General features: G+C 42.0%; 1 protein-coding gene across 3 annotated transcripts in view; it reads right to left on the reverse strand.

Annotated features, from left to right (window-relative positions):
* Positions 1-1,089: 1,089 nt before the first annotated feature.
* LOC141140678 (uncharacterized) overlaps positions 1,090-17,022 on the reverse strand; it is a 161,013-nt gene continuing 145,080 nt past the window's right edge. For all 3 annotated transcript variants that reach the window (XM_073628091.1, XM_073628090.1, XM_073628089.1), the window contains 2 exons: positions 15,246-15,439; positions 1,090-1,227 (listed from right to left, as the gene is read on the reverse strand). In XM_073628091.1, coding sequence (XP_073484192.1) covers positions 15,287-15,439 — 153 coding nt within the window. In that variant the 3' untranslated portion in view covers positions 1,090-1,227; positions 15,246-15,286. The remainder of the gene's footprint in view (positions 1,228-15,245; positions 15,440-17,022) is intronic.

Genomic DNA, 17,022 nt, shown 5'->3' on the forward strand with positions numbered 1-17,022 from the left:
CTTTTTTGAAATGTGTTTTTCTGGATTTTTTTTGTTCTGTCTCTCACTGTTAAAATAAATAAATAAACCTACAATTAAAATTATAGACTGATCATTTGTTTGTCAGTGGGCAAACGTACAAAATTAGCAGGGGATCAAATACTTTTTTTTCCTCACTGTAACATCATTTTAGCAGAAGTTAGGAGCTTTCAGCTTTTTTTTTTCTGCTGGCAAATCGCCCCCAAAAATGCAAAAAAAAGTTTTTTTTCTGCTCCTAGAATCTGAAGCTACAAAAACACTCTAGACTAAATGGTGTGCATGGACACATAGGATAACACTTTTTGCTTCTAGAAGCAGAAAAATATGTTCGAGAGATGGGTTGAAGAGAGAAGGGTCAAAGAAGAGGATATATGAGAAGACAGGATCACACAGCCTTTATGCATGATGCAGAGGATTACCTCTTAGGTTCCACAGTGAGTATAACAAGCATGCTTTACTGCATATACAGACTGATTTTACTGTTGTGGGTTTAGTAACACTTTAAGGATTTCATGCAGTCTGTGAAAGAGGAGATGACTCACACATTTAGTTCTTTTAGAAACCATCTGCAGTAGTCTGTACACAATGAAAGTTTTCCTGTCACTTCTGGTACTACTACCCCTCAGCCACTGCCTCAAGCACTTAAAAATGAGTGCCTATACTGTTTAAAATCCAGTAAAACACTGTCTCACCCTGCTCTGCACATGCTCAGTTGCTCTCTATTTTTTGGCTCTATGTAAAAAATAAAGAGGCTGAACTGATAAGACAGCCGTAATGTTTGCAGCTGCTCAGGGATTCTGGACTTCAGCAAAATGGCAACCTCAGCAAGAAGAAACAGGAGCAATGCTGGAGGCAATGTACAGCACACACTAATTTTGATAGCATAATTATTATTGTGGAATGTACAGTATGTTCCTTGCTAAAGAACATTATTTTATATAACTTTGTTATAGATAAAGTTCCATTTTAAGCACTCTGAAAGGATGGGTTTGGCCTTTTTCCTTATTTTTCAAATAGCCTCTGACTTTGCTTTGTCGAAACCTTTATTCAAGGTGTATCTTGCATCAAGCCCCAGTGCTTCCATGGGATCTCAGCTTGATTCACTTTTGCTCTGCAGAAACCACCCTTTCCATCCATCAGGGATATCCCCTTAGATGACCTTTTCTACAAACTGGCCTTTTTGGTCGCTGTCACAAATGTCAGATGTATCTGAAATGTTGATTCTTTCTAATAAGGGGCCATTCCTCATTCTTCACAATGACAAGGTAGTTTTATGTCCCAGACCATCCTTCCTTCCCAAGGTGGTATCAGTATTCCACCTCAGTGAAGACCTTCCATCCTTAAGCCTTGTTTTAAAGCATTCAAAAGAGATTGCTCGCCATTGCCTGGACATAGAGCCATAAGAGTCTACCTAAAAGCAACAGCTTCAATCAGAAAGACAGATTCCCTATTTGTCTTGTCCTTAGGACCTTGAAAGGGATATCCTGCTTCCAAGTCCACCATCGCTCGCTTATACATAGGTAACATCATGTCAGTTGCAGATTCCCATGGGAGAGGCCCACTTACAAAGAATTTTTATTAGCATAAAATAATAGACAATAAATTAATAGTCTGGTATACCTATGTCTCTGTTTATCATCCTGAATGCCTAATAAGGTGAGCTCAGGAGCTACTGGGAGGGACAGCTCTGAACAAATATTGAGAAGGTCAAAGACCTGCATCCAGAGCTGGGCCACCCTGGGACAGGTCCAGAACATATGAAAGAAAGTACCAATGGAGGAGTGGCAACAGGCACAGTCTGGAGACCTGAGTGGATACATTTGATGCAGTCTCTGAGGTGTGTAATACAATCCCATGCACCTGTGGGGAAAAAAAATAAATGCAAATTATTCACTAGGTGGAAAACCTCTGGGAGAAACAAGGATGTAGAAGGATCTAGGGGTCCTAATAAATGACAGATTGAGTAATAGCATGCAATATCAAGCTGCAGCTACCAAAGCAGACAGAATATTAGCATGCATAAAAAAAGGGATATACTCCAGGGATAAAACTATAATAATGCCACTTTATAAAACACTGGTTAGGCCACATCTGGAGTATTCTGTCCAGTTCTGGTCACTGGTCCTCAAAAGGGATGTGATGGAGCTGGAGAGAGTCCAAAGAAGGGCAACAAAAGTAATAAGAGGACTGGAGGACCTCAATTACGAGGATCGGCTGCAAACATTAAATTTTTTTTTCGCTGGAGATGCAACACTTGAGGGGGGACATGATAGCGATCTACAAGTACCTCAATAGGGATCCCATTATAGGAAAAAAAAATATTCAGTTTAAGGGAGTGTATGAGGACACGGGGGCCACACATTGAGACTGGAGGATAAGTAGTTTAACCTTAAACAGGGGGTTCTTCACTGTCAGGGCAATAAGGATGTGGAACTTTCTCCCACCATTGGTGGTGGCTGTGGGAAGTATGGATATTTTAAAAAGACTCTTGGATGTATATCTTAAAAAACACAACATACAGGGATATGGGAAACATTATAGACACTGACACACGTACACCTACACAGGTTTAACTGGATGGACTATTGTCTTTTTTCAGCCTTACCTACTATTTAACTCTGTAAAATAATTTTGTCTGAATCTGCTTATCTGCAGAGAAAATAACCAATCTGGAGTTATTTTCAAAGCATTCCTCCCAAGTTTCCCTATCCTGAGTAGGTATGTCTGCACTCCACCGCTGCCATAGTTTTTCTATCTTAGGAGACTATACACTCAACAAAGTGAAGTAAAGTGTCGAGAGGGGTTTATAAAGTTGTTCTTGTAAGAGAAGATTCTCAATCGGTCGCTAAGGTGATCGAGATGTGTGAAACAACTGGTAATAATGGAAGTACATCCAACGGGGTAGACCGTACTTAAGGGAGAGGTCTTGAAAGGACATCAGGACATCCCCTGGCATAATATCTCATAGTATCTTAATTCCATGTCTAGTCCAGACCTGAGGATCAGGTATTGATCTAAAACATGACAGAGGTGGGACTTTAAATGAGGTGAACAAAAAAGGCTAAGGGATAAGTCACCATATAACAAACCATTTATTGATTAACAATGGCCTGGTGGCACAATATTGGTCCAAGTGTGTATGAACAATTACATAATATACATGTACATCCTTATAAATACATGGTAAACATGGTGACAAAGTTCCCAAATGATGCAGGGCAAAACTACTTGAAAGTTGAGACATCCATTAAAATGCACAAGGTCACAGCATAGGTGTATAAAAGCCTGTAGATATATGAACCTAATGAGGAAATAGCGATGATGTGGTGCATATGATACGCCCGAAGCGTTTCATGTATCAAACACTCTACAGGGGCGGTTGAGCACCAACGTCTAAAAAAGAAAAAGAGAAGAAAAAAGAAAAAGGGGGGAAGGGGTCCAAATGAGTAAAATACAATGTGCATAAGGGAAAGGAGATATGCATGTAGGAGAGGCAAAAAGCCATAATCCCAGATGTATACTCACATGCCAAAGGAGTGCAGCTCCATGGGGTCCATAGTCACAGGGCACCGATTGAGTTAGGTCCGTTAGCTGAGGGGGGAGTGCTCGGAGAGGGGGAGAAAAACCAGGCACACACAAAGGGTCCCCATAGAGTGGTGTGTCCACACTGGTATGGGAGGAGGGAGATGATTCTGTAGTAATAAAGGTAATGACAGGAGCCCCCAATCACAAAAACCTATGCTGTGACCTTGTACATTTTAATGGATGTCTCAACTTTCAAGTAGTTTTGCCCTGCATCATTTGGGAACTTTGTCACCATGTTTACCATGTATTTATAAGGATGTACATGTATATTATGTAATTGTTCATACGCACTTGGACCAATATTGTGCCACCAGGCCATTGTTAATCAATAAATGGTTTGTTATATGGTGACTTATCCCTTGGCCTTTTTTGCTCACCTCATTTAAAGTCCTACCTCTTCCTGTTTCTGTATGCATAGGGATGGAGACTCACGTCTCATTTAAAGTCCCAACTTTTCGCTCCTCAAACTCGATTTAGGGATGGAGGTGTTTTTGAGGCCTTTGGGAAATCTCACCAACATGGATACATGGATATCAGTCCACAGGACACTTGCCCTGAATCGTTTGCCCCCTAATGGGGGTGGTCTAGTTTGACACATGTCCTTTATTTACTTTGTTCACATGCATCCTTCAATCATTGGTCCTTTTCTTTTTTACCCCTTTTTTCTCCCATTGTTGCAGTCTTGTAGTGTGCCTCTGATAGGTAGTCCGTGTCTCCATGGTTACCTCTCTGTTTCAGTGTCCGGGAGCTGCGACGCATGGTGGGGTCCCTCCCCTTTCCCCTCCTCCCTCCCTCAGTCTCGGTGGGTGCGGGGGATCGGGGCGGGTTCCCTTCCTTGTGTCGGTGTCATTCCTCTACGCCGTGCACGGGACGTCTGTCCCGGTGTCGGCGTTGTGTTTACCATCTACGCAGACACGTGGACGGCGGCATCCCCAGCAGCTGTGGGTGGCCAGTGCCGCTGCGCTGGAGGAGGCCTCCGTTCGCTTCAGTGTCTGCGCTGTTTGACGTAGGGGGGAGTTCCTCTGTCGGGGAGGGGAGTGGCTAGTTGCACATAAGGTCCTCATTTTTGTGCTAGCCTGTCTTCAGGCAGCACGTCTATCACTGAGCTAGATATCTGTGGCCTTTTACCCACTATCTACAGGTAAGGGGGTTATCATATATGTTTATCCATGTAAACTTTTGTGATTGGGGGCTCCTGTCATTTAGGAGCATACCTTATACACATTACCTTTATTACTACAGAACCATCTCCCTCCTCCCATACCAGTGTGGACACACCACTCTATGAGGACCCTTTGTGTGTGCCTGGTTTTTCTCCCCCTCTCCGAGCACTCCCCCCTCAGCTCCCGGACCTGACTCAATCGTTGCCCTGTGACTATGGACCCCATGGAGCTGCACTCCTTTGGCATGTGAGTATACATCTGGGATTATGGCTTTTTGCCTCTCCTACATGCATATCTCCTTTCCCTTATGCACATTGTATTTTACTCATTTAGACCCCTTCCCCCCTTTTTCTTTTTTTTCTCTTGTCTTTTTCTTTTTAGACGTTGGTGCTCAACCGCCCCTGAAGAGTGTTTGATACATGAAATGCGTCGGACGTATCATATGCACCACATCGTTATTTCCTCATTAGGTTCATATATCTACAGGCTTTTATACACCTATGCTGTGACCTTGTGCATTTTAATGGATGTCTCAACTTTCAAGTAGTTTTGCCCTGCATCATTTGGGAACTTTGTCACCATGTTTACCATGTATTTATAAGGATGTACATGTATATTATGTAATTGTTCATACGCACTTGGACCAATATTGTGCCACCAGGCCATTGTTAATCAATAAATGGTTTGTTATATGGTGACTTATCCCTTGGCCTTTTTTTCTCACCTCATTTAAAGTCCCACCTCTTCCTGTTTCTGTATGCATAGGGATAGAGACTCACGTCTCATTCAAAGTCCCAACTTTTCGCTCCTCAAACTCCTAAAACATGACAGAAGGGGATTTCCCCATGGGGGATTATAGGGGGACCATTGGTTGGGCCTCAAAAAACGCTCCCTAGCCACAGTCCAGACCTTAAGTGTAATTCTAGTAGCATCAGGGAGGGAAGCATAAGCTCTAGGGTCACGGTAGACCAGATTAACCAGCTCAGTGAGAGATCCCAGGATGGCAGCTTCCAAACAGACTGCCGCAGTCTGCCGCAGGGTGTCATCTGCATAGAGCAAAATCTTCTCCCCCAAGGGGCCAACCCGCCATCCCTCAAGGAGTTGGGACCCTGTGATCATAATGGCCAGAGGCTCCAGAGCCAGGGGGAAGAGGCTCATGGAAAGGAGGGCCATAAGCGTGGGCGGCAACAATTCTTGTTATTGGGAATAAAATTCAATGCGGATCCCATCGGGACCCAGGGTCTTACTGGATTGCATGCTACTAAGGGCAACCTAAACCTCTTCAAGGATGATGTCCTTATCAAACCGATCGTGAGTCTCAAGATCAAGAGTAGGGAAACCAATCTGATCCAGGTAAATATAGAGTTCAGAGGCGAAGTAAGCAACCCTGGTGAATTAAAGCGAGGCATAAAAACACAAAAAAAGACAGTTGATATGCAGTGGTGACAGCATGTAGGTCTTGATTCCTCCCAATATGGGTAACAGCAAACTGATCTCTAGCTAGCCAGGCTAACAACCTGCCATTCTTGTTCCAAAAAACAAATACCCATTGGGCAGTAGAAAGAAGGGACTTCTGAGCCATCTCTGCTCTAACTAAGGATAGTTTCCATAAAACATTCTGCCATGCATCATGAGCAGCTCGATCAGGTTTTTCAACATAGACAGCCTCCTTCTGCCGGAGATTACTCTCCAATAGCTCGAGATCATGGCTGGAGTCCTTTTAACAGCTATAATGTCGGAAATATATTCCCCATGAAGCCAGGACTTAAAAGCATCCAAAACTAGTAGAAGGCTGGTGGTATCCTCATTCGAAAACCAAAATGCACATAGTGCCTCAGTGATACTCTTGAATATTCTGGTCCATAATCCAGAACCTGGACAGTCTCCAAATCCCAGGGCCCCGAGGATCAGCCAGCTGCATGGATACTGTTGGAGATACAACAGATTTCAGCTTAGCCTATTAACTGCAGTTCTCAAACAGGACACTAGATGTCGCTAATGCTCAGTGGTATGCTGTGCTGTGCAGTTTTCTATGATATGTTGTATTTCCTGTGTATAGTGTTGTACTTGTTGGTTTCTTTTTCCTGTCTGTGTTCTTCTTACCATGTGAGGTGATATCTGTGTACTTCTTGCCAGTTATGTTCCAATAAAGAAGTCAGTTCCTGTTACTCCACAACGTCAGATCTGAATTGACTCCGCTGCACCTAGCAATCGCACTCTGCAACAGATACAAGTGGGGCATGATCCGAGAAACCCCTAGCTAAAATATTGGCCGCCGTCATCCGCTGCAGAGCCGATGAAGTATAGATAAGATCAATGCGGGAGAAGGTGCGATAGGTTGCACAGTGACAGGTGAACTCCCTATCACATGGGTGGAAATGACAACACATGTCCGTAGGGGCAAAGGTGGACGTCCATTGTAAGAGGCCAGAAGCCCAGGCGGAAGATGGGTGGAGCATTTTCAGGTCCCAGGATGGTGCTAAGTTAAAATCACCCACCATCAACAAATTAGGGACATGATGAAAAAGTTTAGTGAAAAATATTTTTTTTAAAAAGTGGGAAAATATAAAATACCACCCCAGCACTTACACACCCCGCCTACACGCACATGCACACACGCACACACACGCATGTTGGGGGGGCACCTACAAACTTTGATTGTGATACACTTGTTAGATATTGCAGTGAATGCCGGAGTGAGGGCAATAGTTCTAGGCCCATTACTTTTAATATATGAAAATATAGGATACCAAAGTTTGTCGCTGTTTCACAGGTGCATGCAATTTTACCGCTTGACATGTTGGGTATCTATTTACTCAGTGAAACCTCATCTTCTATATTTCAACAAAACATTGGATAATATATTGCATTTGCATGCCCTAAAATTACCTTAAAAATTGGAACTACCAATATTTCATTTTCTAGGGTGTCTGCTTTCAGAAAATATATGTTTGGGCTGAATTTTTTTTTTTTTTTTAATGTGTGCAAAAATGCAACACTTGCTTATGCAGCGAAAGGTATAAGGGACACAGGTCTCACCCCTAATTAAAGAACTACTATTCTCTCCAATAGGAATAGTCAATAGGAATGCAAAAGCAACTTAGAAGGAGATCCACTGCAGGTCAGAAGCATGTGTGAATGAACTCAAAATAATCTGAGAAGCATCTCAAAATAATCTCAAATGCTACTGAATGCACCTGAATACAAGTGGGTCCTAAATCGTTGGAGAACACAGAAAGGATTGTTCATTGCAAAACCAAATCCAGTCTCTATTGTGCCATTTATATTATTTATTCGGCCTTGTTTATATGGAGTGATTTGATTCATATCCCCATTTGATTTGATATGATTGTGTCCCATACAGGGCAGTGCTTTACTGTCATGGGGACGAACAGGTGTTGCATACATCCCTGTGCCAGCAGTCCCATTGTTGTCTAATGGGACGCAGTGGCTGCACGGACACAGTCGCTGCTCCCTAGTCCCTATATGACATCTGTGTGGGTGTGGGTGCACGGCCCCAAATGCACTCAGGGTGAGTTAAGGATCATGCAACCAAATGAATATTCCAATAAGAAAACTCATGAGCCATCAGTGATATCCAACAAATAAAATATTTTTGTTATATACGTATGTGTCTATGCTTACCCTCACTAGTATATACAGTGCCTTGAAAAAGTATTCACACCCCTTGACATTTTTCACATTTTGTCATGTTACAACTAAAAACGTAAATTTATTTTATGTGATAGACCAACACAAAGCGGCACATAATTGTGATGTGGAAGGAAAATGATAAATGGTTTTCACTTTTTTTTACAAATAAATATGTGAAAAGTGTGCCTTGCATTTGTATTCAGCCCCCTTTACTGTGATACCCCTAACTAAAATCTAGTGGAACCAATTGCCGTCAGAAGTCACATAATTAGTAAATAAAGTCCACCTGTGTGTAGTTTAATCTCAGTATAAATACAGCTGTTCTGTGAAGCCCTCAAAGGGTTTGTTAGAGAACCTTAGTGAACAAACAGCATTATGAAGGCCAAGGAACACACCAGACAGGTCAGGGATAACGTTGTGAAGAAGTTTAAAGCAGGGTTAGGTTATAAAAAAATATCTCAAGCTTTGAACATCTTACAGAGCACTGTCCAATCCATCATCAGAAAATGGAAAGAGTATGGCACAACTGAAAACCTACCAAGACATGGCCATCCACCTAAACTGACAGGCCGGGCAAGGAGAGCATTAATAAGGAAAGCAGCCAAGAGGCCCATGGTAACTCTGGAGGAGCTGCAGAGATCCACAGCTCAGGTGGGAGAATCTGTCCACATGACAACTATTAGTCATGCACTCCACAAATCAGGCCTTTATGGAAGAGTGGCAAGAAGAAAGCCATTGTTGAAAGAAAGTCATATTAAGTCCCATTTGCAGTTTGTGAGAATCCATGTGGGGGACACAGCAAACATGTGGAAGAAGGTGCTCTGATCAGATGAGACCAAAATTGAACTTTTTGGCCTAAAAGCAAAACACTATGTGAAAACTAACACTGCACATCACCCTGAACACACCATCCCCACTGTGAAACATCGTGGTGGCAGCATCATTGACAAAAAGTGAAGTAGATGTGGCGCTGCTCATGTGATTCATACAATACCATCTGTCTGAAAATTATCTATCTGAAGATATTAAATTAATTGTTTGTGATAGTTACAGTGACTTAATAAAGTGAAATGATGTATGATCTCTGTTGGGTATGATCTCATACAACTAAGATCAAATGTATACTGCCGTTATATTTAAAACAAATACTACCGATAAATATTAAAAATCAAACAACTTAATATAGTTCTGTGCAAAAACGTGTATAACACACAAAATAGTGAATATCAATCCCAAATATAGGTATGAAAAAATAATAATAATAAAATAAATAGAGTCAAATTAGGGATATTTGTCCCTTAAAGTTCAATAATTAGTGCTCAAAAAAGTGCTTAGTGCTGGTGAAAAAATGTATCTAATATAATGGCGCTGGTTTAATTTCCTCTTCACAAAGTGATCACAGCATGTGTGACTTATCCGTGCTCCTATTGCGGCTGCACTCACCAGAAATTTCTTCCCCGCCTGGGGTATGAGGCATTCACAGTATTTGCCACTGTGTAGCACCCTGAAGGCTGGCCAGTCTGGGATGTTTTGTTGGTATTCCGCTCATTTACCATATAAAGGAGAGAAGGACCCCAATAGTGTAATACTATTTAAAATGTTTTATTCCAGTTAAAAAGATGTGGAGATATACTCACATTTTAGTATACACAGTAAAGCATGTAAAGCATGTATTACTGACACTAACGCCGACGACTGGAAGTGATGCAAGAACGTGTGCTAACTTCGCCATGGCAGCATCATGTTGTGGGGATGTTTTTCTTCAGCAGGGACAGGGACGCTGGTCAGAGTTGATGGGAAGATGGATGGTGCCAAATACAGGGCAATTTTTTTTAACAGATATAGTAAATACAGGGCAATCTTAGAAGAAAACCTGTTGGAGTCTGCAAAAGAATTGAGACTGGGGTGGAGGTTCACCTTCCAGCAGGACAACGACCCTAAACATACAGCCAGAGCTACAATGGAATAGTTTGAGGTTGAATATAGTTTTTATTAAGATTTTTGAAAGTACAAAAATAACACAAATGCAGCATTTATAGAAAAAGGGGGGAGGGTACCAAATACCAATCAATATATATGACATCATAAGTTTCAGATATATGAATATTTGAAACAGTTCTTTACCATATTAAACTCAACCATGTGGTGCCATCTGTCTTAGGACCCCGCCTGGATTATACCGTTTTGTCCGAACTGTAGGGTGGGGGGGTGGTGGGGAAGGATGGAATAAGAAGGGAGGGATGATCTGGGCGGGAGGGGGGGTGCTCAGCAGGAAGGAAGTTACATCTTTGTAATTACTCGTATATTAAGCCATATAACAGTGCCAGATCATATTCATTAGTAATCAAGAACTCTGCTGAGTCACCATATTAAATAAAGGTGAGGCCTAATCCTCAAGTGGACACTATTGAGGAGGAGGTCCGAGGAGGAATGGTGAATCCATGGGTACCATAATAGTTTATGTTTGTCCCAAGTGTCTCCCATTTTTGCTTGCATCTTTTCCATAAGCATAGTGTCGTTAAGGGTATCTATCCATCTTGTGATGGGGGGATGGTTTCAGTTTTCCAAAAATGGGAAATGGTATGGCGTGCTACGGACAAGCAGAACCTGAGGAGGCTCCTCTTGTGAGAGCTGGTGGAGCCTGGTAATATGGATAAAAGGGCCATCTTGGGTGAGGGTACCAAAGATACATCATGTAAGTCATTATAGATACCAAATACCTTGTCCCAAAAAAGGCGAACTCGAGCGCACTCCAACCAGATGTAGATATAGGTGCCCTTTCCTCCATGACAGCGCCAGCACCCATCGGACATCTCTGGGTACATCTTGTTCACTGTAACTGGATCCCTATACCATCTTGATATTAATTTGTAGTTTTTCTCTTGTGTGAACCCGGATATGGACAACTTGTGTGTGAGTGTGAACGAAGTGAACCATTGTTCCGAAGTTATCTCTAGACCCAAGTCCCTGGACCATTTTTTAATAAAATTGGGCAGTGAGTCACACGTGTGGGATTGTATGTCCTTGTAAATTAGAGATAGGGGGTGTTTAGGGGTCTGAGAGAGACTACACATATCTTCAAATGTTGTGAGTGGTCTGTGGACCTGTCCTGAGAGATGAAGCCTTTTACTATGTTGTGTCAGGGATAACATAGAAAGCCAGTCAATCGAGGTGGAGGATTGGGTATCTTGTTGTGGGTGGAAGTGGCCCGTGGAGGAGTGAACAAACTGCCTGGCTGTAGGCCATTGCTCTCTCGTATATGGACCACACTGTCCTCGAGCCCTGTAGGTCAGGAGTGCTGGATTATCAAATAGAGATGAGAGAGGACTAGGATCGGTGGATAGGGCAAAGGTGAGTTGTTTGCCATACCATGTGGTTAGCGCCGCTATTGTCAGAGGGGATATTCCGTTAATTTGTTCGGTATGTAGCATTGTGCCCCCATAAAAGGGCTCTAAGGTCCACTTGTGCCATGTCTTGTTCGATGTTCGTGGATGGTTTGGTTAATGGTCGTGGGAACCACTCTAGGAGTCTGGAGATTATGGCCGCTGAGTGATATAATTGAAAGTCCTGGAGACCGATGCCTCCTCGAATTTTGTGGCACACAGTATTTTGTGTTTAAGTCTGGGGGGGGTGGTGTTGCCAAATGAACTTAACCTCCAGGGAGCGAAGCGTGAGGAAGAAAGCTTTGGGGAGAAGGATGGGCAAAGTTTGGAATAAGTAGTGTAGTTTGGGGAGGATGTCCATTTTAAGAACATTCATTCGTCCCCACCATGAGAGCTTGAGATGATGCCAGGATTCTAGGGATCGTCGGATTTTGGTTAACATGGGACTTTAGTTTAGGGTGTAAATGTCCTTTACGTCTCTAGGGATCTCTGTCCCTAAGTATTTAATGGAGCGTGGTTGCCAATGGAATGGGAATTGTTTCCATATCAGGGATGCCGTGGTGGGACTAAGGGAAATGTTCAGAGCTTCGGTTTTAGTAATATTTAATTTAAAATTGCTATGTGCTCCAAAGCGGTCAAGCTCCTGGAGTAATGCGGGGATGGTGATCTGCGGTTGAGTGACATATAGGAGTAGGTCATCTGCATAAAGTGATAGCTTTCAGTGGGATGAGGGGGTGGGGATACCGTGTATGGAATCATTACTTCGAATGACCTGAGCCAGATGTTTCACGGTAAGTGCAAACAATAACGACGATGACAGGCACCCTTGTCTGGTACCGTTTCTAATCTCAAAAGGTTCAGAGCATTCCCCGTTGGCAGTCACCTTAGCCGAGGGTTTGGAGTAGAGTGACATAATTTTGTGTAATAGTCTCTGAAAGAGTGAAGCTTGTAGAAAAGGCCAGCTTACCCTATCAAAAGCCTTCTCGGCATCGCAAGCTAATAAGCATGTGGGGATGTTGTGGTGTCGAGCGTAAGTTATAAGATGAAGGGTTTTTGTGGTGTTATCCCTAGCTTCACGGCCTGGTATGAATCCTACTTGATCACTATGAACTAGGGTTGGGAGTAGGGGGGCTAGTCGAGTGGCTATTATTTTGGAGAATAGTTTAAGTTGGGCGGCACAGTGGTGTAGTGGGTAGCACTTTCGCCTAGCAGTAAGAAGGGTCGCTGGATTGAATCCCAACCACGACACTACCTGCTTGGAGTTTGCATGTTCTCCCTGTACCTGCATAGGTTTCCTCCCACACTCCAAAGACATGCTGGTAGGTTAATTGGATCCTGTCTAAATTGTCCCTAGTATATATGAATATGAATATGAATATGAATATGAATATGACCTTAGATTGTAAGCTCCCTGAGAGTAGGGATTGATGTGAATGTACAATGTATATGTAAAAGCGCTGCGTAAATTGACGGCGCTATATAAGTACCTGAAATAAATCAAATAAAATAAGGTCAACGTTTAAGAGGGATATGGGCCTATAATTGCTGCATTGGGAGTGGTCTTTACCAGGTTTGGGTATTACTACTATTTGGGCCTGTAGGAGTTGTGGTTGCAATGGGTTCGTTTCATCTATTTCCTCAAATGCTCGGGCTATAATAGGGGCTAATTGTTGTACAAATGTTTTATAAAACTCAGGAGTGTAACCGTCTGGGCCTGGGCTCTTGCCAGTTTTGAGTTCCTTAATCGCAATTAAAAAATCGGAAGAGGTCATGGGTTGTTCAAAGGCATCAATGTCAGATGAGGGGATTCTAGGTAGGGCAGTGTCTTGGATGTATTGATGTAAGCCCGAATTGGTAGAGGAGGCTATTGTAATTTGCTTCAATGGTTGCGGGAGATTGTATAAGGAGGAGTAGTAGTCTCTGAATTCGGAGACTATCTCCGAGTTTTTATGCTTTATTCGTTTGGACGGTGTAGTAATGTGGGGTATGTTTTGTCTATGTTGTCTAAGATGTAAAACTCTGGCTAAATGTCTTCCACATTTATTTGCTTGGGAGTAATGTATATGACGCCCTTTGTGGCAAGCAGTTAATGATCTATCTGTGAAAATTTGTAACAAATCTCGTTGTGCGTTTGACAGTTCTACTAATGTCTTGGGGTCTAACGTGTGTTTATGTGTAGATTCAAGGTAGGTGATCAGGGCAAAAAGGCGTTTTATGTCATCCGTACAAGCTTTTTTTTAATCTGGAGCCGTGTTGGATGAAAATCCCTCTAAGTACACATTTCAGAGTCTCCCATTTGTTCATAGCAGAAGTTACAAAGTCCGTGATAGCTTTAGACACTGCTGCTACAATGGAATAGTTTAGATCAAAGAATATTCATGTGTTAGAATGGCCCAGTCAAAGCCCAGACCTAACTCCAATTGAGAATCTGTGGCAAGACTTAAAAATTGCTGTTCACAGACGCTCTCCATCCAATCTGACAGAGCTTGAGCTATTTTGCAATAAAGAATGGGCAAAAATAGCACCCTCTAGATGTGCAAATTTGGTAGAGCTATCCCCAAAAAGACTTGCAGCTGTAATTGCAGTGAAAGGTGGTTCTACAAAGTATTGACTCAGGGGGGCTGACTACAAATGCATGCCACACTTTTCACATATTTATTTGTAAAAAATCTTGAAAACCATTTATCATTTTCCTTCCACATCACAATTATGTGACACTTTGTGTTGGTCTATCACATAAAATCCCATTAAAATACGTTTACGTTTTTGGTTGTAACATGTCCAAATATGGAAAATTTCAGGGGTTATGAATACTTTTTCAAGGCACTGTATAAAGTGCAGCATTGCACCTACATGCATGTCGTGGCTGTTGCCCAATAGACATAAATAGGACTTTCTGCGCTGGGATGCACAGAACACCTGTGCATCCCCTTGAAGGTAAACATGTCCCTGCACGGGGCATGTTTCAAATTGCCCTTGTGAAGGTAGCGGGGCTTAATGGATGTATGTGTATATCTCTGTGTATACACAAGCTTTGAAAAGACACTGAAGTCCCCCTATCTCATTGGAAAACATGTGACATTGACACCTAAAATGGGAACATAGAAAGAAGGAAGAAAGAAGGCTTTACTTCATTACTTTATTTCTACGCCGATTGGTGGCATTTTCACATTTTACACTCCATTTTGAATGAGGGATCCAGGGTGTAAATAGACTGCCATATTTGGAGTCCCTTTTGACATATAATTGGCTAGAAATGTGTCTGAAGTTGTCTTTTCCTTCCTCTGGATTCACAGATCAGACCACAGAGAACCTCACATATCGGTGAGTTAGTCTATGATAGTCTTACTATTACTGTATGCAACATCTTGACATTTTCTACAACATCTTTGCTGAAAGTACAACATTTTAATGACAGCTTTGACTAATTCCAGATCATTACCCAATATATGAAAGCCTTGTGTGCAATTATTTGCTGGACAGCTAGTACTGCTCCTCCTCCTCTACAGTGGCCACAATTTTGGAAACAATTTCCTCTTTGGGCTGGGTATTCTGCAGTGTAGTAGCTGCTGTCATAGGGGTGACTGTTTCAGAAGTCTGCGGAATGATATTTGCTTCAGCTTTTTTTGTAGGCTCCTGCAAGTGAAAGTAATATTTTTATTTCACAATGGGCAGGTTGACATAGATATCAACATTTATTAGGACCATCATTTCTCAGTACAGCACTGCACTTCAACCACATAGTCCGGGATCTTATCATTTGAATCTCATCCTTGGCTTTATAGCAATATGGATATTTTTAAAGTGTATCTAAATCTAAAAACATCTAAAAAGGTGACATATTATAAATGTAGTGACTGTATTAGTTTTTTTTTAATCCAAATACAATTTCTACAAGTAGATAAAAATACCTGTTTATCCTGGCAGAAATCCAGCATCCTTGTACCTTCTTATACATCAAACTAAAATATTAAACAGTATTATCAGCCTTCCCAGCTATCTTCTGTGAACTACAACCCTCCCACTTCATGTTAAGCAGATAAAGACAGGATGAGATGATTGTTGTCTAAATCAGACTTGAATGACAATGTTGTTCCTCCTCGGTGAGCATTGTCACCACAGGACAGGAAGTGTGGGACACACATGTTGGCCTGGTAAAAAAGAAAAGGGAAAAAGAAAACTTCTATGAATAAGTTCACCTTTAGTAACATGTTACACCCATATTCAGGGTGTACTATGTTACTAAAGCACCTGTCCACACCCCCGACCCATTGTGACAGCACCTGCTGTCACAATTCAAAAACAAGGAGGCCATGTGGGGCTCCACCCACACAGTTGTGTCATTCATTCACAGCGATCTGAGAAATAATGAACTACAAGTACCATCTTCCACCGCAGCAGACGACTTGTATATCTCAATAAACTGCAAAGGTGCTGGTGAGCACTCTCGTAGTTGATTGACCTTCCTGGACTTCAGTAACAGTCTACCTGCATGGGAAGCGTGGCTGATAGCTGTACTGACAGTCTGTAGGTCTGACACTGCACCCCCGATCAGCAGATTCTGTAGTTCTGCAGACTCTTACAGAAAAACAATGTGCGTTTATCATTATTTTTTTTTTAAAGTGAACTTATTTTTTAAGCTCCTACATATTACATTTCTGTTCTTGGGGTTTAGATGCAGTTAAAGTTAACTATATATCAGTTTCATTTTTCTTCAATTTCATCTGTTAGAGCCAACCTAAACAACCATTCACGTTTAGGCAGATTGGATAAAAATGTAATTATTGTAAAGGTCCTCACACTATATAACTAATGTAGATGACCTATGCTGATATGCTCTACAGCACTTCATTGCTATGGGATACATTGAATATGCAAAAAGTATACAATTGCTGAAAGTAAACCTATGAATATTTTTTTTTATTGTGGGGTAGATTCACATCCATTATGCTCAACCTATTCCAATTATAACAGTGCCCCAATACTGCTGATATAGAAGGCTAAACTGGTTACTTGGTAAATATTTCTTGTCTAAAAGGGGTATATAATATAGTAAAGTTGAAAAACAGTGGGCTAGAAAAAAAAACACTGAGGCAGTGACCATTGTATCCTAAAGCCGTGTAAACTCGACCTGACTTTTCAACCGGACTGGTCCGACAGAAGGAATCCGTCTGACAATCCGACCGTGTGTGGGCTTCATCGGACCTTCAGCAGACTTT

This window comes from Aquarana catesbeiana, linkage group LG04, assembly GCF_042186555.1.
Source record: "Aquarana catesbeiana isolate 2022-GZ linkage group LG04, ASM4218655v1, whole genome shotgun sequence".
NCBI lineage: Eukaryota > Metazoa > Chordata > Amphibia > Anura > Ranidae > Aquarana > Aquarana catesbeiana.